Source organism: Apteryx mantelli, chromosome 1, assembly GCF_036417845.1.
Source record: "Apteryx mantelli isolate bAptMan1 chromosome 1, bAptMan1.hap1, whole genome shotgun sequence".
Classification (NCBI taxonomy): Eukaryota; Metazoa; Chordata; class Aves; order Apterygiformes; family Apterygidae; genus Apteryx; species Apteryx mantelli.
The window spans coordinates 98,178,786-98,204,792 of NC_089978.1; the positions used below are offsets into that span (position 1 = coordinate 98,178,786).

The following is a 26,007-nucleotide window of genomic DNA, read 5'->3' on the forward strand; positions in this document are numbered from 1 at the left end:
TTTTGACCTCTACATCTAATGGTGACACTAAATATGTTTTTATTTCTAGCATTTATATGATTGTTTTCTTATAGAAGAAACACTTTTGAAATGAGGACTTGATATCAATAACTGCCATATATATTTGTTGCTTGAAAATGCATATCCTTTTCCGTGGGGTTTAGGGCTTAATTTCTGTAAGAAGCTCTAATACAGCTCCTATAAAAGAAAAATCAGTGGTTTTTTTTTTTTTTACTTCATTAATCAGTTGTCTTTTATATTTTTTTAGGCACAATACAAACACTTCTTCTTAGACAGGAAATAGCAACAGCAGTGTAGGTGTTGAACGGCTGTCTAAAAAAACCCCCAATATTATTAACTGACAATAAGTGACAATTAAGTGACAATATTATTAACTTAGTAACAAAATAAGTAATTTCAAATTCATGTTCAGTGCTGGTATTAAGCTCTTAATTTTTCCCCCCTTGATAAAAAATGATTAGTCCGGATCTGGTCTGTCTTTATAAATCAATGTTAATCATCGCTAAACTCCTAAGTAATCACAGCATCACAGAATACTTGAGGTTGGAAGGGACCCCTGGAGATTGTCTAATCCAGCCCCACTGCTCAAGCAGGGTCACCTAGAACAGGTTACCCTGTACTGTGTCAAGTCAGGTTTTGACTGTCTCCAAGGGTGGAGACTCCACAACCTCTCTGGGAAACCTGCTCCGGTGTTCAACCATCCTCACACCAAAGAGGTGTTCTCTTATGTACTGATGTGGGGGGTTATGCTACCCGAGGTGCAGGACTTTGCATTTCCCAGTATTGAAATTCATGTGATTGCTGTCAGCCCATTTCTCCAGCCTGTCAAGGTCCTTCTGAATGGCAGCACAACCACCTGGTGTATCAGCTACTCCTTCTAGTTCTGTAATAGAGAAGAGTTTTTTTGGTAGTGGTAGTTTTAGTATGTGCATCTCAAGTATTAAGAACTGTTTATATGGTGGACTGTGCTTTAAAAATGCAGTGTTCGGCTAGTTGTTGGTTTATTTATGCTTCAGAAGTGCAGATCTTAGTCCATCTCATGTTCCAGTTGATTACCAGATATGTTATATTCATTTTTCTTAGCTTCAGCCAGTAAGCTTAATCATTTTGCATCAAAGTGTAATGGACTTAAGCAACGTGAGCCCAACCACTAAGAAACCTAACAATAGGTTGCAGTGTACATATGCAAACTGCATGGATTTTTTCCTGACGCCTTTGTTACTAGTAATAGAGAATGGCACAAGTGCGGAAGACTTGGTTGTAGAAGTTCAAGATGATATTTCTAAGCAGTGACGTTAGGCAAAGATGCTATATGGTGAGCTACAGTGATTGTGATATAGAAATGCGTCAAATGCTGCCATCTAGGCAATAGCCAGGAGCCTCTGGCAGAGGATGGCGGGCAGCTGAGGGCAACAGTACCTTAAACTGCTGCAGCTACATCTGCCAGCATTCATCTCTGACACATAAGTTTCATCATCTTGACAGGCATGTTAGCACTAGAATGATTAGGCTCATTTTATCTCCATCTAGCCAGCTTAAATGCACCCCGTTAATACTTCTGGAGGTTTCCTCCTTCTGTCTTGCTGGAAAGGAGTGTAGCAGAAACATCAGATTACAAGTCTCGAAACTTTTACATGCTTTTTATTTAGCCATTTATTTCTTATCTCGGTATTGTTAAATGATCAGAAATGACAGGTGGACCCCCCTGTCCTCTTTTCAAAGAAAAAGAAATGAGAATGTATCTGTGAGGGTTGCATGATCTTGGCTATTTCTTTGGGGTTTGGTATGACACTGAGGTACTTGTCAGAGAGTAGGAACCTCCAGGAGAAGCCGGAGTGCTAGGATTTTATCGTTAGATCCTAGCCAGCACATCTTCGGAGTCTCTTTCAAATCCAAACCTTTCATTAAATGCAGGTTCTAACATATAAGGGGTAATTTCAGAGACTTCTCTGCAGCAAGAAAAGATGTATTTTGCCACAGTGGTAATAATAAAATTGTTTTCTAAGGCCCAGTGATTGTTCTGCAACCTTCAGAGAAGATTTTCCTTTTTCTTCCCCTCTCATTTAGAAACCCTATATTTAGATAATTGATTTGATGAGTAATATTGATCAGAGTATAGCAGTCTGTAGGAATTTATTACAAATGTGAAATATTTGTAATTTTAGAAGATTGGATTAAAGAATAGAAAATACTTAAAAAAAAAATTATAACTCGCTGGTGTCATAATCAGTGACCAAAGCTATATCCGTTTCTGTAGACTCATGGTTTATAATGGCTGTAAATTATGATTAATCTAGTTTTTTTCCCCCCATATTGTTGGAATATTCTCTGTTATTTAAATACCTTCAAGGTCTGGGGAATTTGAAATATTCACCATTAATCAAAATAATAGGTGAGAATCTTAAAAACTACTAGCAGTCAACTCCTAGAACAGAAATTCTATAGGGAGTTTATTTTATCATTTTTCATATATTAAATCTTACCCTGTAATGTTTGTTTTTCAAGTGAAGTACCTGCATTTATCACATTCATAAAAATGAAGAGCTTAAAAGTTTATAAATTAGAACCATATATATGTTGTTGTTAGGAAAAATATAAAAATATCTTCAATTTCTTGTGTTAGTGTAACTATTGCAAATTCAAATAAAAAAATTGTTACAGGCTTGCTATTCTTTTTTGAAGTTTAGCTGATCTCTCTGCTAGGCAAAATTTTGCTTAGCAGAAATTTGCGTGAAGCTTTCTTGAGAGAGTATATTTCTGTAGTCAATTGTTTGTTGTATTTTGACTGTTTAAAGTACAACTGTCTATCAGACTCTTTATAGGTGAGATCTGCAGTTTATGTTCAGTGGCAAAAGATTGAGCATTTTTACTGCATAAATCCTAAAATAGCTTTTGATACGTCTTATTTTTTGTGTTCATCGAAAGAAGTAGTCTTCCAAGTGGTACTTACTTTCTAAAACGTAGGGAGGATGGTAACATTTTTCTGTCTTTATTCTACATTAGAAATTCGCTTCATTATAAGAAAAGAAATTGGTGTGAGAAAGCGTGTGCCTGGGCTTTGATAAGCAAATGCAAACTTGTAGTCCAAGCAGATGCCAGCCTGCTCTTCCTGTGCTTGGAGCTAGAGAGCCAAGGTTTAGCCACAGTAGCGCAGCACTCGTCCAAGCTAGCATACCTGTAGCAGGTTTTTTAGCAAGTCGTAGACGTTACTGAGCCCAGCTGCTAATGTGGCTGCAGAATTCCTAGCTGTGTGTCAGCAAAGGAGAGGCCAAGCAAATCTGCCTGCAAAAGACAACTAACAGCCTCCAACTATAATTTCTTAATGTAGTGCAGAAATAGGATGTTAGGGCTGGGTTTTAAGCGCAGACACAGCCTATAGATCTTGACGTGGCCATATATTGCCATTAATCTTTCTTTAACATACTCATTGGGATGATAATGAGTTCTGCTTAAAAATGTACATAAAAGATTTTAACAGTTTTCTGGTCCCCTGGTTATGCAAAACTTACCCTTAAAAAGTACTCCGTAACCTCTATGGTTTCCATATCTTTTCCTGCAGTATTTCTCTTGTGTTCGTATAGTCCCCAGGCTCATATAATCCATCATTTTTCAAGGCAAGTAGTCTAATATTTTGCCTCATGTAGTTTTCAGACAGCTCGAAAATGTTAGATGGTGCTTTTCACATTCTTCATTTTAGTAAAGATCCAGCCTGTCTGCATCTGAATTTGGTACACCTCAGCAAGGCAGCAGAAATAGCAGCTGGATAACCACAGCTAACAAAGTTGAGGAACAACAAAAGTGGAGGGAGAGACTCTTCCAGTAGCTTGGAGGTCAAGAAATGCCTCTGTATCGGCTGGGACTACTTTTACAAAGTTTAGAGACAGGATCTGTCCTAGTCAAACTAGGCTTGTTGGATAGGGTCTGCATATTTCTTCTAAGTTCTGAAAAACTTAAGGTAAGAATTGCAACATTATAAGGGTAAACCTAAAGTGTAAATGAAATCAGACATTTTCCTATATGTGAAAATTCAGTTGTCCTCATTATTGCAGTTCCTGATCTGTGCTAGTTACCTCTTAGAAAAAGGTCCTGTCTACATGTTTTCTCCATCCTAACAGAAATAGCTGATTCAGAGTCTTGCTTTCCTGCCATCCTTATCTATTTGTTTTTCAATTTACATACATAAATTTGAGGAAGAGGCTAACCCACCCTGGTACTAGTTAGCTGAAAACCCTTATTTATTAAAAAAGGGAATCTTTAGAGACAGTGGAATAACAGATGTTTATGTACTAACATACCAGGCACTATGAAATTAAATATAGCTTGCTAGCCTTTCTTTAACACAGTGTGAGGTAATGAAACAGTGAAGAATCGAATATACACAGTTCACAGTGCACTGTAATCACATTAGTGATTATAGTTGGTTGCTATCTCTGTAAGTGCATCTTGAGCTGCAAAAGAGAATTTCTACCCCAAAAAAGTTGAGTTTTTTAAAATACTGTAAAAATTGCACCAATAAGCCATCTGCAATAGAAAACCAGAAAATACTTAGCACGCTTTTTTTTTTTTTTTTTTTTTTAAACTGTGCTAAGAATAAATGTCAAGTATTTGGGAGAAAGGGGAATTATCCTGTAGTATTAGTTCTTAAATATTGGAGCTACATCATATGGGTTTTAAAAGTATTCATATTTGCCAGTTGTTTCATACGTGCCCTATTTCAAATGGTATGTTCAGAAAGACATTCTGTCTCCATGTCTAATGCGAATAATTATTTTCTGTTACCTCCTGGCATTTTCTTTCCTTTCTGACAATACTTGATGCTCTGTTGTCTTTATAAGATTTTGCGGGGGAAAAGACATTTTGGCAGGTAGGGAACAGTTAGATGTAACTTTTTGGTTTCTTCATAGTTGTGGTTCTGTATTACTAATTTTTATTTTCCTATTTACTAGTCTGTATTTGGCTCTGTTTAATATATACTTACTTACTTACCAAACTGGAGAGTTTATTAGTATTTATAATCAGATTGAAATTCCTTAAAGATCTGTTTGTTAAATAATCTTTTCTCAAACGCTTATTGCTTTTAAAAAGACTTGTCTAAAAGAAACTGTTTTTATATGAATTTTAGACATACAGGTCTAGGTGTGTCTAGAGCACAAAAGACCTGAAACTGTTAGCAGTTTGGGATTAAATAATGCACATAGTTGATTCACAAAGTAACTATAATTGACCTAATATGTGATAGTGAACTGCAGTATAATTAAATTCCTCATCTCACAGGAGGGATTTTTTTCAGAAAGCAGCACTGTATTACTAACCCCTAAAAAAGTGACTTGTTTGTCAGTGCTGTTAGGGTTTTGCATGTTATCTAAGAACAAAAGAGCATCAAAGATCTGAAAGTTGTGGGTTTTTTAATGGTAAAAGCAATTATTAGAAAAGGGGTTCAGAAATAAGGCATTAAAATAAGGTATTTTTCAAGTAGTTTGAGGATGTTAATGGAAACGGAAATAGCCAGCCAGAAATAAATCATAATTTTACTCTATGTAAGCAAATGTCCTCTTAAAAAAAAAGGGGGGGGGGAGCACAAGTGAAGCCATTAGATGAAAGGAGATGCTGTGTATCATAAAATGCAAAACACACTCCAAGTAGTCAACTCTATTTGATTCTTCTTTGCTTTATTGTATGTGAATAGGTTGCTTGGTTTGTAAGAGCAGACTTGGTAAATGTTTTGTTTTGCCAAAGACTGAAGGGAGTGCTTAAGTAGGGCAAGATCCTTCCAGAGAAGCTGAAAAATTTTGTTATGTCTATCTTCCTCAGTGTGGACATTGAGGAAATATTTAACCAAGACCTAGCCTATTCATGTGGTGAAATTAGGTTGTTTCAGAGACTGAGCAAGGATCAAACAGAAGATGCTGGAACAGCTATTGATACTTGTAAAAGAAACTTCTCTTGAGAGACTAGACAATGTTCAGTGAGAACTTGCAAGGAATTTAGAAATGCAAAGGCTGAGCTATTGACTGAAATATGAAAATCTCATTAAAACGCTATTCTGGGGAATAGTAGGGTAACAAATATGCTCATCATCTTAAACTGTTGTTGGAGTGTTGAGATGCAAGAGAAGCGGGGAGATGATTTTGAGAACTGTAAGTGTAATTTGGTTAGTCTTCAGTACCAATAAAACTGATTGCAACAGAAAAATTTAAGGTGGTTATAAAACAACTAGATTATTATTTTTGAAAAGTAAACTGTCTAGATAGTAAACTAAATTTCTTGAAGTCTCTGAGCAAAACAACAAAGGCATGTACTCTTAAATGAATTATATTTCCTTAGATTCTTTGAGAAAATCCCCCACTGATAAGTTATGAAAGAAACCAAGTAGTCATGAGATTAAATGAAAATCTGTTGTAGATTAAAAGAAGAAAATACACTAGAAATAACTGCTCTGTGTTTGTTATTAGCAAAGCTGACTGTAAGACATAGAAAAAAAGAAGAGTGCTGCTTTGTCTAGTTGTGTATCAGGTCTCCTTTTAAAGGACTGTTATCAAAAACTCTTTCACCTTATTCTTTTAGAAGTTGAAGTATCTTCTCCCTATGAGCAAATCTTTTGAAAGGAGAATTAATGAAATGTTACCACAAGATTTGAGATTTGAAACTTGAGCTGTTTATTTCTACTGAAGTGAAACCCGGCTGACTTTTAGCTCTTTAACTGGTGTATCTAATTAATATACTGGAGGAATAATATTAATTCTGCATTCATCTACTTTAAGAGGGCTCACCTTTTGACATTTCTGAAACAGACATGAAGTCGAGTCCTTCCTTTAAGGAGTTTAGAGAAATTCCTGATTTGATTTGTTTGATTTTTGTTTTTTATAGAAGAAATAAGAAATAGCTTATTATTTTTATAGTTGTTTGTAGAAGTTCATTCACAGCCTTGAAAAAGCAGGCAAAGCCCTGGACAAAATTTTCATTTGATAGTTATTTGGACTGGTCGCTGCAAGAAGTCCTCAAAAAATTCTGAAGAATAGACTGAATAAGCGGTCAATGTAGTATCAGCTGAAATTTAGTGCTGTCATTTTTATGGCAATGTATGGAAAGACTAATTTCAAAACTCATAGGCATAGACTTGATGGGAATACATATTAAAGGGACTTTAATCATACTTGAACAATCTCCTAAGTCAGAAAGAGAAAGGAGACCAGGAGAGATTAGCTGCCTCTGAAGGGTTGTCCTAAAAGGGTAAAAGTATAGGAAGATGAAGAGAACATGGTCTAGGCTAAACAGTCTGGAAAAGGACCTGATAAATGACCAGCAGGTAGACAAGCTTAGGAAGTAAGCTTCACAAAGAGGAGTGAAAGAGTAGTAGGAAGGCGGAAGTGGGCAGACGTCTCATTGCTTAATTGGCTCTGTGTTGAAGCCTGTGGCAGAAACAAGCATCGTTAGTGCCATCTTGGAGTGATCTCACTGAAGGTGAGCCTCAGCAATGAAGTCTGCTTGCAGGATCCTGAAGTCAAACAGTGAATAGCTAACTGGTTTGGGAGTTCTGCATCAAGAGGCAAAGCACCTACATTTGTTTGAAGGCAAGCACTTTGGAGAGAAAAGAGCTGTTCTTAAGAAACAAACAAACAAAAGCCCTTTATTTCCATTTTATTGGAATTTTTTTTTGTCGGCAAAGGGCTTTTTTGACTTGAAGGCAAAACTATTCAACTGCCATAAAGACACATTATTACTACTAGCAAGTCCACTTTAACATACCAAAAGACGTAATAAATAAATAAATTTAAAATATTTTGATTCCACAGTCTATGTCCTGCTTAGAATAACATATTCAGTTTTGATTCAACAACCATATAGCAAATAAAGACATGTGTGGATGGGAAGCAGAAATACCTTGGAGTAAAAAAATATAAGGAAAGATTTTTTAAAAAAACTTAAATTTACAGGGGGGAAAGGCTAAGAGTATGAAAAAGTTTGGTACCACTAGTTAAAATACTTTTATTTCATGACAGTCTTCAATGTGTTTTGTTTGTCTCTTTTTAATAGCCTAAGAACAAGGTGATTATCAAATAAAATTGAAAGAAAAGATGTGAAAGTCATTTTTAAAAAAATTATTTCTTATGTAATAGGTAATTAACATACAAAATTCACTGCCAACCTGTGCTATTGAGGTCAAAAACAGAATGGGATTCAAAAATGATTAGAAACACATTTATATAATGAGAAAATCCACAATTATATTTTAGGATTTTCTGTAGGTTTAAAAAAGGTCTCTGGGAGTATTGCCAACTAGTACCTAGTTGTAAAAAGCTAGGATGGAGAATTACGTTATAAACGGGTTGTAAAATTTTCTGGCATTACTTGCATTTAAGCATAACGTAAGCTTAACTTCTTTGAATCGCCCTTTGAGAGTACACCTCTTTCTACTGGCTGTAGAAAAAGCCTGGGGAGATAAGCCTTGGAAAGCCAAAAGTAAGGCATGAATAACCACCTTCTTCCTAGTGGGATGAATGTTGATAGCCATCTATGTTTCTGTGTTGTTTTTTTTTGGGGGGGGGGGTGAGTAATAACTTGCACTGTGAGATTAATTATATCAATTGTTAAGAAAAATTGGGTATTTCTATTTTGAATCAGGACTGGGTCAAATATGTATTGTGCATTCCAATGCTTCAACCGATGCCTTCTGCAGACGCACCTTTAAAATGTTTTGTCCTTCTTTGCAGATTTGGGTAATTCTGATAGATTTAAGATAGCATGTCACATAAATCCACAGTTCCTTGTATTCCTATTAAATGTGATTCTTGTTTGGGGAAGAGAGGATCTTAACTTTGTTCTTCAGAATAACTCTGTAATCTCTTCAGCAGTAAAACCTCATTAATTCATATGCAGATAATCCTCAAATAATAATTCACTGTGACTGACTTTACTTCACAACAAAAATGACTATTTGAGTGCAAACAATTGTAATTTATTCTGTTTAGGCCTATAATGTATAATCAAAATGCAAATGTATAGGTAACTGGGAATTGTTTTGAAACTTATTATATCCTCGAAGTCTCACAATTAAAAACAAAAGGGTGGCAAATATTTTTAAAAGTGCTATTGCAGAATGGATATTTATTAACAGCTTAACAGAAATAAAAAGCTAAGAAATTCTAGAAAACTGGTAAGAAAAGCAAAGTACAGAAGAAAACTACAGCCAAGAATGGAAAAAAAAACAGAAGAAAAAATAATCATGAAAAACAGTAATGCTCAGTTACTGCATGGAGTTATTAGAACAGTCAATATTGAGGAAAAGAGTTCAGTAAATATTTCTATTCGGTGCTTGGGAAAAAAGCAGATATGGTATTCCCATCGTGAATCACTCTCCATTTTCACAGTAATCAAGGAGGACATTAAACAGTAGCTATACTTAAGTTTGACATTTTTAAGTCAGAGGCCTGGACAGCATACATCCATGACTTTTGAAAGAGCAGGCCAAGGAACCGTTACTGATCTTTCATACTGATTTTTTGATAGTTCTTGGAAAACTCAGAAGGTTCCAGAGGACTTGCGAATGACTATGTAACTACTTTCAGGAAAATAAATGGGATGACCTGTGTAAATGTAATCCCGCCAATCTGACATTAGGCCTGAGTGGAATTATTGAGGTGGATTAATTTAATACATATAAAAGATAGTAATTAGTGACTGTCATTCTTGGCTTGTGGAAAGTGAGTATTATCATGTTAACATCTCTGATGTAGCTGAAATTCTGTGTAATAAAATAGAGTTAAAATAAATACAGCTATGTAACACATTTAACTTTTGACTTGCATGACATCTTTATTAGTCAAGTAGGCTGATGCAAAATCAGTATGGTACCTATTAAATGGATAAAAACTAACAGATACATTTCATGTAATTGTAAATGGAGAATAATCATTCGTGAGTTCTGTTTTAATGATGTTGCACTTGGATAAGGTTTTGGTCTTGCTTTATTTAACATTTTTGCTGGTGGCATAGGGCTCTCTTTGAGGTGTCTCTGAGGTTAGAGTAGTTGGAGTCCATCCTCCATGGTGTAGAGACATCCCAGCTGCTCACTGAGCAACTGAGCCGTGCATGTAGCGAAGGTGGTAAACGCTAGGAAAGATGCATGGTGGACAGTTAAAGGCATCATCTCAGGCCAAGCCATCAGTTTCCATTTGTCAGGAATCCCTAGATAGCATTAAATTGTTTCTGTTAATATTTGCTAAAATATTAACAGTGGGGAATGCTATATAGTGAAGAGGAGGAGTGATGCAAAACAAACTGGGTCACACAGGTGTTTCTGCTAAACTATACTTTTTTTTTTTACAGCCAGATGTGAAGTTGTGCTCTAAGATTGAAGGATATAAACTTTTTAGAAGGTGTAGGAATGTATCCTAGAAAGCAGTAAAATGAAAAAAAGGGAGGATTAATGGATCTGGTGATTATTCAAGACATCAGTTAATTGCATAAAATCCAGGCAATTTCACTGATCTATTTAGTGTGCTGCTGTTGGCGTTGCTCATGAGCATGGTGATTGCAGTTTGGGTTGAAGCACTTGCATGAGTTGGCAGCACTGGTTTCATCTGTCAGTCAAATTGCAGTGGACTGAGAGTTGCAGCTTAGATTCAGGACGATGTTCACAGTGAATCTCTGTCAGTGATTCATTGTTGCGTATCACTTCACACCTTCGTCCTTACCTTTACGAGGGTGACAACTTCAGCTGGCTTCTGTGGGAATGAGGGATGTTCTACAGCCTGAGCAGTCTATGGAAAGTCAGTTTCCCTGGGAAAGTCAATCTAAATGAGTGATGAATGAAGCCTGTCCTTCTGTTCATTCCTCCATCGTGGTATCATGTGTGACTGTTCAGGCCATGCAGCTTCTTTTCAGAGCCTAAATCAAGCTTGTTTTTTCTTAAGTGTTAAGTTGCCTCTTTCAGCCTGTATAAAATTCTGTTGCCAAAAAAAAAAAAAAAAAAAAAAAACCCAACCTTGCAACAGAGATATGTAGGGTTTCCCTTCCAGTAGCTGTGGTCAAAAAGGATCTTTCATTGTACTGATCATCGTTTTCTATTTCTATTGTTGGAGAGGCCTTCAGTCCGTACCATTTTCTATCACATGCCAATGTCAAATATTTTCAGTATTTCTTTGGTGGTCTTTATAATTTCCCATTGCTCTGTTTTGCGCGCTATTGATTACAGCCTTATTCTTTAATAGCTCAATAGAGTTGATATTAATAGTAAGTTATTCCAATTCATAGTCCCCAAAAAATGATGACAGAGTGAAACTGGTCTGTTAAAGATGGCTTGGAAAGATTCTGCCCATCTATTTTACTGTGCTACATTAATTACAAGCATTTTCCTATCTCTCCTTTACTTCCTTGGGCCCCTCTCCTCTCTCGAAATTTCCACATTGGGTTTTAGTAACTTAATAGGGGACTTCAGAGTCATTTACTGTAGTAGCAGCTGCAAATGCTGGGTTTATAAGATATCTCTGTTCATCTCCTCTGCTTTTTCTCTGTGCTGTCCTTTCTTCTGCATCTCCTTTGCCTTTTCAAATATGTAATTTCTTTTAGCATGTAGGAGTTTCTTGTTTCTCTATTATCCTTCTTCCCTGAAGACCCCATGTACCCTGGCTTTACTGATTTTTATTTGCTCTATATTCATTACCTTTTGACTAGGGTAGCTTAACTGACACTAATTCTGAGCACTAACCCTTTTTCTACAGATTCAGTCTTTCTCATCTTCCTTGCCTCAAAAATTGCCTCAAAACAATTTCTCAATTCAAACAGATTTTCTTCATAATTGTATTTTTTTAACACTGTGGATTTGTTTTTCTTGGTTTTATTTTCCAGTTTTGTAATGCAGAGATTATAGTTGCTTCTGATTTCTGTTATTCAGGTTATAGGTGCATCTAGAACAGATGAATCTCAGAGTGATGCAGCTGTGGTTGATGTGCTTGTTTGGGTGGTGGTTATTTTGTATTGCTGTGTTTCTATGTTTTTGTGGGGTAATAGGGTCTTTGCAAGAACTACATCAGACATCAAGCATGGGTCAGTGAGCTTTTTGTCAGTTTGGATGATGCCTAATCAAAGCTTCCACATTGCTCTTTCAGTTTTTTGGAAGTTGCAGTCTGGTATTAGACCCATCTAGCACAGGGAATATGCTGTTTGGTATTTTGACAGGTGTGCTTTGGAGACGGTTGTTAAATCTGTCTTTGTCTATATTGCTCTGTCCTCCTGTCAGAGGATATCAATGTATGAGTTAGAAATCTGGCGTAAGATTTGAAGTGACTTGCTTGCTGTTTGTCGTGATGAGCACCAGTTTCTTGGGATGCTTATCCTTGCTGCAGTCAGAGTTGGGGGAGATGACAGTCAGTCTGTTCTTGGTGAACCAAAATTTCAAGTCCAAAGTCTGCATTACTCATGGTTTGTGGTGGCTTGATTCGAAACACTGATCTCACATTCCAGCATCAACCTTTAAGAGTTTTCTCAGTGCCAGTATCACAGTTTCTGTGTTTTAGGAACACGCTCTATTGCGGGAAGCTTCATGCAATGTATGTGTCTGCTGTGTTTTCTGCTGGAGAATCATTGTTACCAAAATAGCTTTTCTGCAATCAATGAATTTTATGAGGATAGGAGATTGAATTATACTTCAAGAGGTGACTTAGTTGTAAATTACCTTCCTGGTGATAGTGACTGGAAATTGAATGTACACTAAAAATAAAATGCAGGTTTTCAACACTGGAGATTGTTCATTATAGAAAAAGTTAACGAAAGTTAATGAGTGCGCAGTGGCTTATCCACATCTGGAAATCTCCAGAAAAAGGCTAGAAATTACAACAAGCAAGCAAGGTCCCTGATTCCAGCAGAAGTTGAAACAGTTTATTCAACAGTTCTTGTCCTATGTTGCTCAGACAATCAGATCATGTAACAATGGCTCCTTCTGGCTTTGGAAATGAATAAATCGGGGCAAGGAAGAGTGTTAGATTTAGTGTTGTTAGTGTTGTGTATTAGTTTTTTGTGACTCCAGCAGTCTTTTGGCTGATGCGTTATCATTTTATGACTTAGTGCACTGTACTACCAGACTACTTTATCTCAGTGTTGCTTACAAAAAACAAACTTCTTGTTGCTATGAATTGATCATCCACTAACCAGTGCCAGCCTCATAAGGTTTTTCTGTACTTGAAGTCGAACCTGCTTTCTGTGTTAAATTTTGGCAAATGAGTCATACTTGCTTTTATTTAAATTGGTGATATTTTTAACTAGAAGTGATGATTTTGCAAATTTGGGGGCAAAGTGGGAATAATTATGAATAACATCATATTATACATTGAGAATTCTTCGTTTAAAATTTATATGAGTTTTATTTCCTTCTTGAATTATGATTTATCCTTATACATCATTATTTTGCTGAAGCAATAACAGTAGTATGTTATTATTTCATTTGTCAAGTATTGACACAGGCAGCTCTTCTTTCCTTTTAGGAATCTGGGTAAAAATGGCTTATCTAACAGTAGTATTCTATTGGATAAATGTCCACCTCCACGACCACCACCACCACCATACCCTCCCTTGCCAAAGGACAAGCTGAATCCACCTACACCTAGTATTTATGTAAGTAAATCTAATGGCAGAAGCAGTACATCACTTACTGTCTTTTTGTAGTTATCTGAATTGTTTTCTGTAATTATTTTAAAGAAATACTGTTCACAACTGAATTCTAGTTACAGTGCTCTCCCAACTAGTGCATAAGCAGACAAAATACTAACCTTAGAGTGAATTTTGTTATGTAGTTTGACTTTTAAACAAATACTTTAAATTTAGAATTTCAGCTGATCAGTAAAGAAGACAAGAAACAGCTTCAAAATTTGTTTTGTTTTTTTTTTAATACCTAAGATATTGACTAAAAAGAAAAATAGTTTGTTAGGTGTAATGCATAATATTTCAAATATATTTATACATATTTTGTAAATGACTGTTTAGGTGATAAATGAGCAAATAATTAAACCGAACCTTCCTAACAATCTACTTCAAAATACAGTAAAGAAAACTAATAAAAGCTGAGGTGATGGTAACAACGAAATGTAATAATTAAGAAAAGACAGGTTTTAATTCCATATTTTCTTTCTTATGCAACCATTAAAAATCTGTAGTGAAATAAAGTTCTGTAATAGCTTTGTGGAGAATTTGAGCTAAGTTCCATGATAATACAGAAGAATAAATTATAGTATGTCTATACAGCTAGTGTAAAAACCTCAGACTGGCTTTGCTCAGCCTAACTTTGGGACCAGAAGCGCTCGTCACTTTAGTATAGTACCACACCGACTGTCTGCCTGAGAGCAAGATTAGGTTGGAAGCAATAATGCTATGTTTTTTTTAAGTGTTGAATCTGAATTAATCTACCCTTTTTAGAGTCCATCATAGCTTTGCCGAGTCTGTACAAAACTCAGCAACAGCCATGCTGCACCGTACCACGTAGATGTGCCAGCATGGGTCTCGATACTGGGGAAGCTCTGCACTGTGCTCCATTGATTGAAAGAGATGTCTTCAGTATCTCCATAGTCTCTGTCTACAGAACCACTGATATTTTCTTTGAAATCTGCCCCCAGGATGTTAAAAGATTCACAACAATTTAAAAAAAGGGGGAGGGGGGGAGGGGAGCAGACTGTAGCATAAAATTGGGGTCATAGAAGCACAAAAGCACAGAAAAACCAAATCACCTTCTCTGCTTAACGTGAGGTATACCATGTGAGTACTCTTTCTAATTATGCTCTTCCTTGTACCCACTATCTGTAGAATTACCTTTTAGACTTTTGAAAAGAATGTTAGCACATTATCAGGCTCTTTTAAAAATTCTCTGGATTTAGAGAATGTGCAGGTAAAGGTACTGTCAGGTAAAGAAATAAACTGCAGGAAAAGTGAGTTACAAAAGCCAAAGCCACCTGGGAATAATTCATGTCAAGAAATAAGTTATAGTAACAAATTAATTTGGGAAGGAGCGAACCCAGCATGTAACAAGGAAATGATTGTATGATGTAGTTGTTCATTCACCAACATGCAGGGAAATGGATAAAATTCCTGACTTCCTTCTGTTGTTTCTCATTTCTTATTATTCTTTCGTATTTTACAAATAAGGAATCTAAATTCATCTGAGATCTAATATTCCATTATAATTTTACAGTTGGAAAATAAACGAGATGCTTTCTTTCCACCTTTACATCAATTTTGTACAAATCCAAACAACCCTGTTACTGTAATACGTGGCCTTGCTGGAGCGCTTAAATTAGGTAAGTTTACATTATGTGGTTTCTCTCTTTGAAAAAATGTATATATTTACAAAAAAATTCTGAAGTTTCTGAGTTCTTATAAGTAGATATTTTATTTCTGTAATACTGCATTACATTCTGTATTCAGGTTTAATAAATGGTAATCTGATTTTCTCTGTATAGAATTTTGAACTTTCTATAGAAAAATTACCATGGTTAGTAGCAGATATATTATATAATGAAAGTACGTTCTCAGAGCTCTAGTTGGTCTGAAAAAATATTTCCATGGTAATAGATTTAGCTGTGTTTACAGATTTGTTTGCAGAATTCAGATAAAATTTTTCTTGGAAATATAGTCCATACAGCAGCTGCCAAGTTTTTTCTAGACTTCTACTGTTGTTTGCAGAAAGTCTTTATCACATGAGTTTTAATTTTTAACCTAAAATTGGGCTGTGTTATGATGGCTGAGAAAAATCTGTTTTTTCTTTTAATTTAAGCCTTTAGATAACTTTAAACATTAATTTACGTCTTCCTGAAACTTTTTATTGTATTTTAACTGTCATATATTACTTCTATTCATATTTATTAGATCTAGGACTCTTCTCTACCAAAACATTGGTAGAAGCAAATAATGAACACATAGTAGAAGTAAGGACGCAACTACTGCAGCCAGCAGATGAAAACTGGGACCCCACTGGAACAAAGAAAATCTGGCGTTGTGAAAGCAGTAGATCTCATACAACAATTGCTAAATATGCACAGTACCAGGCCTCCTCGTTCCAGGAATCTTTAAGGGTAAATACATTGTTATTATATAAGGTATAATTTACGAACTGCATGGTAATTCTGGAACCAAGTTCTTTTAGTAATGGCTATTGACAAAAATCCAGAAGTTGTTAAGGAAAAGGAGTTCCCATTAACGTGGAGGACACAATTTAAAAAATCCATTTTGAATAGAGGGTCAAATAGTATCCAGGGCGTTCCTCCCAAATACTTAGTTGTCTTAATGTAAAACTCCTGGTTATTATATACTTCAAAAGCTTGTTAGCTTAAGCTTTCATATAATGATATACAGATTCACATTAAAATATTTAGAACTTTAAACTCTTTTTTACAAGGTATTACTTCTAATTTCACATATGCTTTGAAATCAGATTTCTTTGTTCTTGATACTATGCTGAAATAATTTGAATGTTGCTTATTAAAAGCTTACACTCATACTTGTCTTTCAGCACAACAGCTTAAAATGTTGAAAATACCATTTTTTTCAGAAGCGCGACTGATGCTTTCCATATTTGTTATTGCTGGGTTCCAAACATAACATTTTCAGTTTAGTTGAGAAGATGTTAGGCATATGTGACAGTGAATGTTTAAAATGTTATTTTATTGGTATGAATTATTAATGTTTATGCTAAAGTAGTAAGCACATCCTTGGAATTAGCTATGGGCACTCCTTTAAGGCTTATGTCATCCTAGTGTTGTGAAAAGATAAGGCAAAGGTGGATCGAGGAGAAAAAGGTATTACTGACCAATTGTCGATTAGAAAAAGGGGAAAACAACAGACAGGAAGTTGAGTGTTGCCGTTTTCACTGCACAGAAACAGCACTGGCTTCAGCAAGAAGAAAAAGACAAGTTGTAAATCAAAACTTTGTACCTTTAGAGGGATGGATTAGAAACAAAAAGATTATAGGTGAAGAAGAGAACAGGGAAGATGGTTACAGATTCTCAGCGAGACTCATACAGGCTGGGGAGAAGAAAGAGCGTTGGGAAAGGGGGAATACTGAAGTCATCAAGAGTTTGTGGATTGGCCTAGTTTGGGGCATAAATGATATTTTTCTTCCTCTGTAGTGGTAATAAGGTAAGAGGGGTGTCTACTGAAGGTTTCTGGTGCTGGTTGAAGAATCATACCAGCATTGTATTCTTGTGCATCATTCCAGGGAGGTTAGAAAACTTTTGATATATAGTGTTAGAGTAGATTACACATTTAATAAAGCAGGTGACTGATCACATACCAGCATGTCAGCAGGAAAGCGTCAACTTTGTTTTTGCACCAAAAAGTGAACTTCATGGTTTTCTCGTCTTTTCTCAATTAGTGGTAAAAATAATTTTCATAATGACAATTTTCACTTTCCTCTTGATAATCAAAATGCCATTCTTAAATGTATGTACTTCCTTTTGCCTAACACTGCTTTGACCTGTCATTAGGTCTGATCCCTATTTGTATGACTTCACCCTGTTCATATGAAAGCCTTGTTTCTTCTTTCTACAGGCACAAACCTTTTGGCCTGCCTTGGGTCATCTTTGTTTTTTTTCCTCTAATAACTATTATATTATTTTGCTAACATGTCTTGCAATATTTCATAAGTCAGCCACCACTAGGTTCTTTTTTTGCTCATCTCCTACATTCAAAGGGTGAACAAGACTTTCTCAGGTACAAGGACACCTTGAGAATTAAAAACAGTCCCATTCAAAGTAGGCAGTTCTTTCCTCCTTTTTGTCTTACTCTTTTTCTTTCTACATCCATTTACTTGACAAAAAAAAGAGGATTTTTTAGAATAGGGTTGTGCGTCCACTCTACTAAAAACATCAAATTACATCATTTGATATTGGTTAGACTTTTTCCACTAGTCATGGAAAAATGGATTTTATAAAATAGTAGTCATCTCAGTTTCACATCAGGAGACTTGCTTGACTTTGAAGGAAGATAAATGTTCTGGTCTAACAAAGTTAGCAGTATTCTTTAAGATTGGTTTCCTGTTCATCTGCATAGTGAAGTAAAACAACCCATTTGTTTTCAGCTGTAATATAGGATAGCAGAAACATCTACAGTGCGGAAGTTTTCTCTTGTCCTGGGCTGGGCTTCATTGAATTTGTAGTCACGAAGAGGGTTTTTTTTGATGGTTTTTGACTACTAACTGAATTCCTCTTTTCTTAATAGTAATATCCACATAAAATACTAGATGCAGAAATTTTAAAGATTATAGCAGCATCTTGAAACAAATGTCCTGATGTAAGTGAACCTGTTATCACTATATACCTATATAGTGATAACATTTTCACATTTCCATTTTATAGGAGGAAAATGAGAAAAAGAGTCACCACAAGGACCACTCAGATAATGAATCCACATCTTCAGATAAGTAAGTGTGGTATAAATTGATAATTCTACAGCTTTTCTTGTCCTTTTTTACCTAATTCCCATTTTCACATTCACCTATTATATTTTTTTATTTTTACAGCTCTGGGAGGAGGAGAAGAGGACCTTTTAAAACAATCAAGTTTGGGACCAACATTGACCTGTCAGATGACAAAAAGTAAGTCTGATTGCTGTTTCTCTTTATCACAGTGGTATTTTACAAGTGAAGCCATCATGTTACCTTGAGAAGAAACTTTTTCCACCTCTTTTTCTTGCCTCTGTTTCCACTTACTTTTTAATGAAAATACATATATGATGTATCCAAATCATTTTTGAAATAAGGTTTTATGTGACTCAGGTATCTGGTCAATAATTTTAGTCTAGTTTATTTTGTCACTGGCTGCATAATAGCAGTTTAAGATAATTTTTTCTGGTAATAACAGCGGCAATGCCTACATGATACAGTTATGTAGAAAATGTGTGTATCTTTGAGAAATTGAAATTCCTGTCTCTTAAGAAGGCTGAAAACAGTGCTGTCAGTGGTAAATATTCTGAAGCTGGTAAGAACAAGTTGCAAAATTTGTTATTAATTAAAAACACAAGCATTCATAATGTAATTTTTTTTTAAATGAATGGGTTGTTTTTTTCTTAGCAACAGCATGAAAGAAAGTCAAGATTTTATCATAAAGCCTCAAAATGACTTCTTAATATGTTTTCATGAGTTGTGAGTCCTGATCAGGATAATAGAACTCCTGGAGACAAGGAAGTTCTTTAGCATATCATTACTATTCCCTGATTATTCCAAAGTACATGTTGGTGTTTGCTTAAATGCCTTGAGTACAGGGCTGATAACTCATCTTTGTTTTCTCTTACCCCAATCAAATGTTACTGTTGGTGCCTTTCAACAAAAGACTCCTGTATCTTTGTGCATACAGCTGTTAACCTGTTACTGAAATTGTTTGATGCCTTCTATTACAAACTTCTGACTTTGGTCACTTATTCGTTTGAGAAACTTTAATATGGGGAAATTTTTCCTGATAGATGCTTGCCCCAGGTTAAGGGAAAACATATTGGTTTTGTACGTACTAACTTTTTTTAGTCATCGTTTTGAAGAAAAATTAATGCACTAACTTGGACGGTCTAGGTCTTGAAGTTTTGTGATAATGTGTGCCATTTGCCTGTGGCCTAAAATAACCAAGGAATAAGCCTTTAAAAACACTTCAGATTCTGTAGAGACCTGGTACAGTTAACAGCTAAAAGCTGGGAATGTTTAATGCTTGCTGAAAACCTTGCAGTTCTCATGACTTACACTCTTGGTAAGAGTGCATGTACTGTCTCTCAGAGCAGTAGCACATGCTCCCTGTCCTCATGACTTACATGAATGAATTGTCCACAGAGTGACTGAACATTTTCCAATCCAGGTTAAAGGATCTTCAGAAAACAGATTTTCTTCTTGGGTGTTGTTTTATAGCTCCTTTAAGCTACTGTGGAGCCACTGAATGAGAGAATTGAATACTGAATGAGTATTTTCTCCTGTTCTGTTAAGAATCCCTTTGTTGATATCTGCATAGTGTTGAAGAAACCATTTAGTATAAATGCAGGGAAGATAAGAGTCAGAACACAAAGGATTGTATTGGGCTGTGCCTAGCAAGACTGGACTGGAGTGAAAAAAAAGCCTGTTCAGGATTTGGATGGAGAAAATGGGCTAATTTTAGTTAGTTGGAAAGGTTGAAGTCTGGGATCTAGAGTCAGTGTAAAACAAGAAGGTAGAACTGGGGAACTGTACGAGCCGCTAGGCTAAATGGATGGGGAAGATGAGGCACTGGGATGTATCTTTCTTGCAGAACAGATCCCACAAGAATGGAGAGCTGTCTTGAGACTATATGCAATACCCCAGGCAGAGGAAAAATTAGGAGAACCTACATTAAGTGTATTTTGCAGAATTTGTTTTTCATTTTATTCTTATCACAAAGTGACCTTGGACTGCATTTTTACAGAAGGGAGAGGAAGCCCTTATGCACAGTTCTGAGTTTTGTCTGGACCCATGTGGAGCTTGCCATGCATGGTCTTGCAGCTTTCCTTTTAAATGATGAGAGTTACTCAGTACTAGCTGGTTCTTACTGGCAGTCTGATTTTATTAATTTTTCACACATTCATGAGAGTTTTTCAATACTGAATAGACTGGTATAGAAAGTTACTGTTAACAGCTGGATGTGCACGGTTCTTCTTGATGCTGTGATGAAAGCAGAAGGATCCTAGAAAGTGTCATGGTAAAGGAGAGGGGATTGAACAATCATAAATATAAAGAGGACTAGGAGACCAAGAGCTGTATAACATGTCTCAGTTCATAGGCAAGTGAGCTCAAGCTTGATTCACTTCCATTACACATGAATTTAGGCCAGAGTTGAGACCAGCTCTGAAAAAGAAGTAACACTGCATCTATCAGATACTACCTGATTATTGCAAATCAGCTATTTTGATTTTTAAGCAATTTTAAGGTAAAATAATTTTATATTTATTTCTGACTTTCATCTATTTAGACTTTAAGAATCTGAGTTGCTGTTACAGTATGATATTCTTCCTGGAAAATGAATGCATGCTTCTCGGTAGTCAATGAATCCATTGATAACCCCACTTCTAGTTGCAAACCCCATTTCTACAATTAAATTGTTACCCCTCAGCTTTAAACTATTGCTATGAATCTCTCTCACCCTAAAATCTCTTTTCAAACTTTTTCTTTCAGGATTTTTACTGTTTCTTTTTTCCAGAAATGAAATTAGATATCTAGCAATAATTGTTCTTTCTGGTCCTTCTTCTAATACATTCCCTTTGTTTCATTCTGATACTTTAAATTGTTTTCTTACAACACTAATTGCTTTTCACAAAACAGTGCACTAAATCTTTTCCCCAGAAACTGTAAGAACTTTCCCAGAAAAAAAAATTTTTTTTTTAATCCATTTGTTCCTACTCTCATTCTTTCTATTTCCATTTTCTCTAAGTGCTTGCTTCTCTATTCACAAACAGTTTTCAGAATATATACCAGATACCAGACTGATATATACTGGTGGCTAAGTCATGACTCCTCTCCCTGAACTGTAAAAGTATAGGGAATAAATACAAAATAGAGTATTCTTTACACTACAGATATTTCCATGAGGTCAAGAGGCATTTCAGAAAAATGTTAAAAAGTATTATAAATAATTTTGAGAGCACTCTCTGGCCACTAATAATTTTTGATTTGATTCAGATTCTAGTTAGCATTTATTTCCGTAACATGTCCAGTATGTCTAGGCTGTCAGCCCCTCCAGCTGCAATACAAAAATTCTGATCTGTCCCAGTCGTCAAAGCAGAATGGAGAGTATGGCTTGCTTATATGCTGTGATCTTTAGTGATACATTCACTAAAATATCAATGTTTGTACTTAAATATGATTAGAGACTGTTATAAAGTATTGATGTTCTTTTTTTCCCAAAAGAAATTTCCATCTGTTGATACAAAACCATTGCTAATAAATTAGCACTTAGAGCAAGCCTTCGGAGGAGCTATTTTAACTTTACCTGAAGCATAACTAGTCTGAGGCTCATAGGGAACTGGATTTTGGTACTCCAGACAGTTCACATTGCATCCCAGATAAATGCCAGGCCTTCTGACTTGCAGTCTTTGCTTTTGCTACAGAACTATTTTTCCTCTCAACTAGCCTCTCACATTATATGATTACATTTGGGAATATTTTAAAATCAAAAGAGTAACACAAGTATTTGAGTGACATTACAGAGCTCCAGACTTGAAAGTTCAGGGAATTTTGTGTTTGGAGATCTGTGTTTTCATTAGTATGGATATTTAGTTCCATAGCACATGCATGTGTGTGTATTTAACTCCATTCTTAGTCACAGTAATTTTGTGCACAGGTTAAGGTATGTCTAGACAGTCTTTTTGGCAGATGTCGTATCATTGTATTGTTTGGCTCTTGAAAGCGCAGTTAACACAGTTTCTGACTAACTTAGAGTGTGGGGAGAGCAAACTCATGTGTTTACTTGCAAAAGATGTATCCTGAGATGTAATCTGTAAGCATAATTTTCTGGAAATGTAACGCCAGAATGGATAACCCTGAGGTTCAGTTAGGTCAGCATGTCTGTTACTTACAATTAAATGAAATGGATGTTTGAATTTCTGTAACTGTCAAGTAAGGATATCGTATTCTCTGAACTTCCCTCTTAAGTGATGCTAAGTTATATAGCAGTAGTTTGTCTGCTGCTTTATCTCATATGCTAACAATCTTTTTACATGTTGTTTCCATTTTCCCAACCTCTCCTAGGAATTTTTGGGATTCACAGTTTATCGATTTGCTATTTTGCTGCAGGTGGAAGTTGCAACTCCATGAACTGACAAAACTTCCTGCTTTTGTACGTGTGGTATCAGCAGGAAATCTTCTAAGCCATGTTGGTCATACCATCCTGGGAATGAACACAGTGCAGTTGTACATGAAGGTTCCAGGAAGCAGGACACCAGGTGAGTATCCTGTTCTGTGGAAAAAATCAAGTTCTGTGGTTGTCGTTTCAGTTTAACTGCACTGTAGATTTTGTATCTTTCATAGCATGCAGAAGCATGATGCACATTCAGTATTTTCTAATTTCCTGTTTAATTGAATTCTGCATGTGCGAAGTACTAGATTGTCCCATCATGGAGCTTTCTGGATTTTTGCAGTGCTAGTTATTTACCACCATAATTTCTTCCATGTAATACTTCATTCTCTAAGGACAAAAAGATGACAGGTTTATATACTTGGACCATATTTGTATTTTGCATGCCTTGAAAGTTTTTATAGGCTTCCAAGTAGATCCTGTGTATTCATAGAAATAAGTATACTTTTATTTCTAGATTCTTTATTCTCTGAGGATAAAATTTAACCCTCCCTAATGAATAGTGCTGTGTTAGGGCACTGGACTAGGACTTGGGGGATCTGGGCTAAATTCCAGGTCCTGTTTGTAGTGAAGTATGACTTTGGACAATTCCGTTAGGGATTATGGTTCAGTTTTCCAGCTGTCAAAAGAAGATAAAGTTCTGGCATTTTTACATTGATTTTTGAAAGCTCTTTGGGACAGATTTTCTTACCACTTGTCTATTCAGTGCCTGAAGTCATGAAGTTTTGCTCTTGACTGGGACTGTCAAGAAAAAAACAAAATCTAAGCTTGAACTTCTCAAAGCATTTATTTTTACAAGAAGGGAGTTGCTGAATTATTGGTCAGATTTATAAAATTGGTATTTTTAGCTTTTCGTTTTCTGCAAACTAACAAAAGCAGAATTATCTCGTCCCCAGTAGTTTAATTGCATTTCTTAACACTGAGAAGTGTAGGTGACATATATAAATATGTGCATATTTAAACTGCAGTGTAATTTTTTTAAAATAATTGTAACTTACTTTGCATTTTCATAGAATTATTTTGATAGAATCAGCCTGACAAAAAGTATGTTTCTTTTTCTGTAAATTTCAGGTCATCAAGAAAATAACAACTTTTGCTCAGTAAATATAAATATTGGTCCAGGTGACTGTGAATGGTTTGTTGTTCCTGAAAGCTACTGGGGTGTCATGAATGACTTCTGTGAAAAGTAAGCAGGGCATGCTACTGTTTTCTATTTTTATCAAGTGTTCTGTGCCTTTCTCAGACCTAAGGGGGAAAGTACTCACTGAGGGTGCTGTAGGAGGACATTATTTTATGGTTTCCCATGTAATCAGAAAAGTCTTAGTAATATAGGATTTATACAGGATTACAGCATTTGTGCAGTATGCAGAATCTTGAATTGCCTTAGATGTTCTGTGATAGCTTTGCTCTCAAAAATTAACAGTAGACACATTATTTGTTTTTTGAGAGAGAACACAGGAATGAAGGTAATACAAGAAGCAAGGGATTGATAGAAAGTGCTCATCTAGGTTCAAGATTCAAATTTGTACTTACTATGTCAAGGGGGATCAAAAGTTAGTACAAGCATAGGCTGTCTGGTACCAACATGCATTATATGGCACCAGTCCAATTTTTCTACTAGGAACATTTCCACTTTAGAAAATACATCGTAGTCCTTGCTGTTTATCTAGGTACTTTATTATGCATATGAAAGCTGACCATTTACTTTTACCAAATGGTGATCCTTACATAGTGATTTTAAGGCTATTGCAGTAAAGAGTGATGAAGCAAAGTTTGGGGGAGGGAGGATCGAGGGGGTAAGAGTGATGGAATAAAGTATTTTCCTGGGGATTTATGTTGTTCATTTTTATTATGATTAATGTACATGTTGTACACAAGCCATTGGTATTTCGGCATGTTTGTATACTGCATCTAGTGAAAGAATTTAGTTTGCACTCAGACCCCATGAGGTATCTATCATAGTATACCTGGCAACTGTCTTCAGTGAGCTGCAGTGACCATTAGGAAATACTGGGCCAGCTCCAGGATCAGAGTTCCTGATGAGAGGCAATGGGAACAAACTGAAACACAGGAAATTCCACTTGAACACAAGAAAACACTTCTTTACTGTGAGAATGGTTGAACACTGGAACAGGTTGCCCAGAGAGGTTGTGAAGTCTCCATCCTTGGAGATGTTCAAAACCTGACTGAACATAGTCCTGGGCAACCTGCTCTGGCTGACCCTGCTTGAGCAAAGGGTTGGACCCGATGATCTCCAGAGGTGCCTTCCAACCACAACTATTTTGTGATTATGTGAGTAACCTTTTTTCTTAGGTTGCCCAGTTAAAAATTACCCAAACTCTCAACTTTTCTTCATAAGTTTTCCAGAGCTCCATGAATTCTTCTCAGTCCCTCTCTCAGTTTTCTGCCTGTCTATGTACAACTTTTTTTGTTTCATCCACTTTTTGAAAGGTTACCCGCTCTTGAAATTCTAATTCCATTCATGCATTTGTGATGTCTCTGATGATGACATGCCTTTTACCCCTCTGGCACTGTCCTTCTGAGGGTAACAGAGAAACTAAGGACTTGCTGCCCTCATAAACTGTCTAGAGTGTCTGATGGAGGCACTGAATGGTCTATGATCTCTCAAGATACGGTATAAAAACAGTCTAAAATGTAGGATAAGGAAGGGAGGGAATTATGTATTTTGTATAACCATAGTAGAAGGTTCAAGAGCTCATGATGAGGAAATGTGTATGGAAGCCTTTGTTCATGTTTCTCAGGAGGGGCTGGACATAGCATAAACCTGTGCATAACAATTAAAATAGTGCCAACAGGTCGCTTGTTGTTTGGATAAGTTTCATGTACTCTGCACTGGCAGCATGGATGCGTATTTAGCACTGTTCAAAACAGAAAGCACTTTTAAGAGCTATATGGTATGTCTTTATAAAATAAGTTACTCTGGTTAAAAAAGAAGCATTCTGCACCAACGCCACACTAGGTTTCATCAAAAATTTCACTACCTCATTGTTAATATTATTGGGAAATTTAAAAGAAAATGGAACATAACTGAAAACCATAAACTCACTTCACACAGGTAGCCAGATGGGTAAGTGTTTTAATATATTGGAGAATGTAATACATGGGATTACGATCAGGAATTTTAGAGATGAAACTTTCCTTTTGACCA

The 26,007-nt window shown here is 35.9% G+C and overlaps 1 protein-coding gene across 10 annotated transcripts in view; it reads left to right on the forward strand.

Annotated features, from left to right (window-relative positions):
* KDM6A (lysine demethylase 6A) overlaps positions 1 to 26,007 on the forward strand; it is a 159,349-nt gene that overhangs the window by 120,592 nt on the left and 12,750 nt on the right. For all 10 annotated transcript variants that reach the window (XM_067297937.1, XM_067297947.1, XM_067297965.1 and 7 more), the window contains 7 exons: positions 13,500 to 13,629; positions 15,197 to 15,302; positions 15,871 to 16,076; positions 18,357 to 18,421; positions 18,521 to 18,595; positions 22,778 to 22,926; positions 23,910 to 24,024. In XM_067297937.1, coding sequence (XP_067154038.1) covers positions 13,500 to 13,629; positions 15,197 to 15,302; positions 15,871 to 16,076; positions 18,357 to 18,421; positions 18,521 to 18,595; positions 22,778 to 22,926; positions 23,910 to 24,024 — 846 coding nt within the window. The remainder of the gene's footprint in view (positions 1 to 13,499; positions 13,630 to 15,196; positions 15,303 to 15,870; positions 16,077 to 18,356; positions 18,422 to 18,520; positions 18,596 to 22,777; positions 22,927 to 23,909; positions 24,025 to 26,007) is intronic.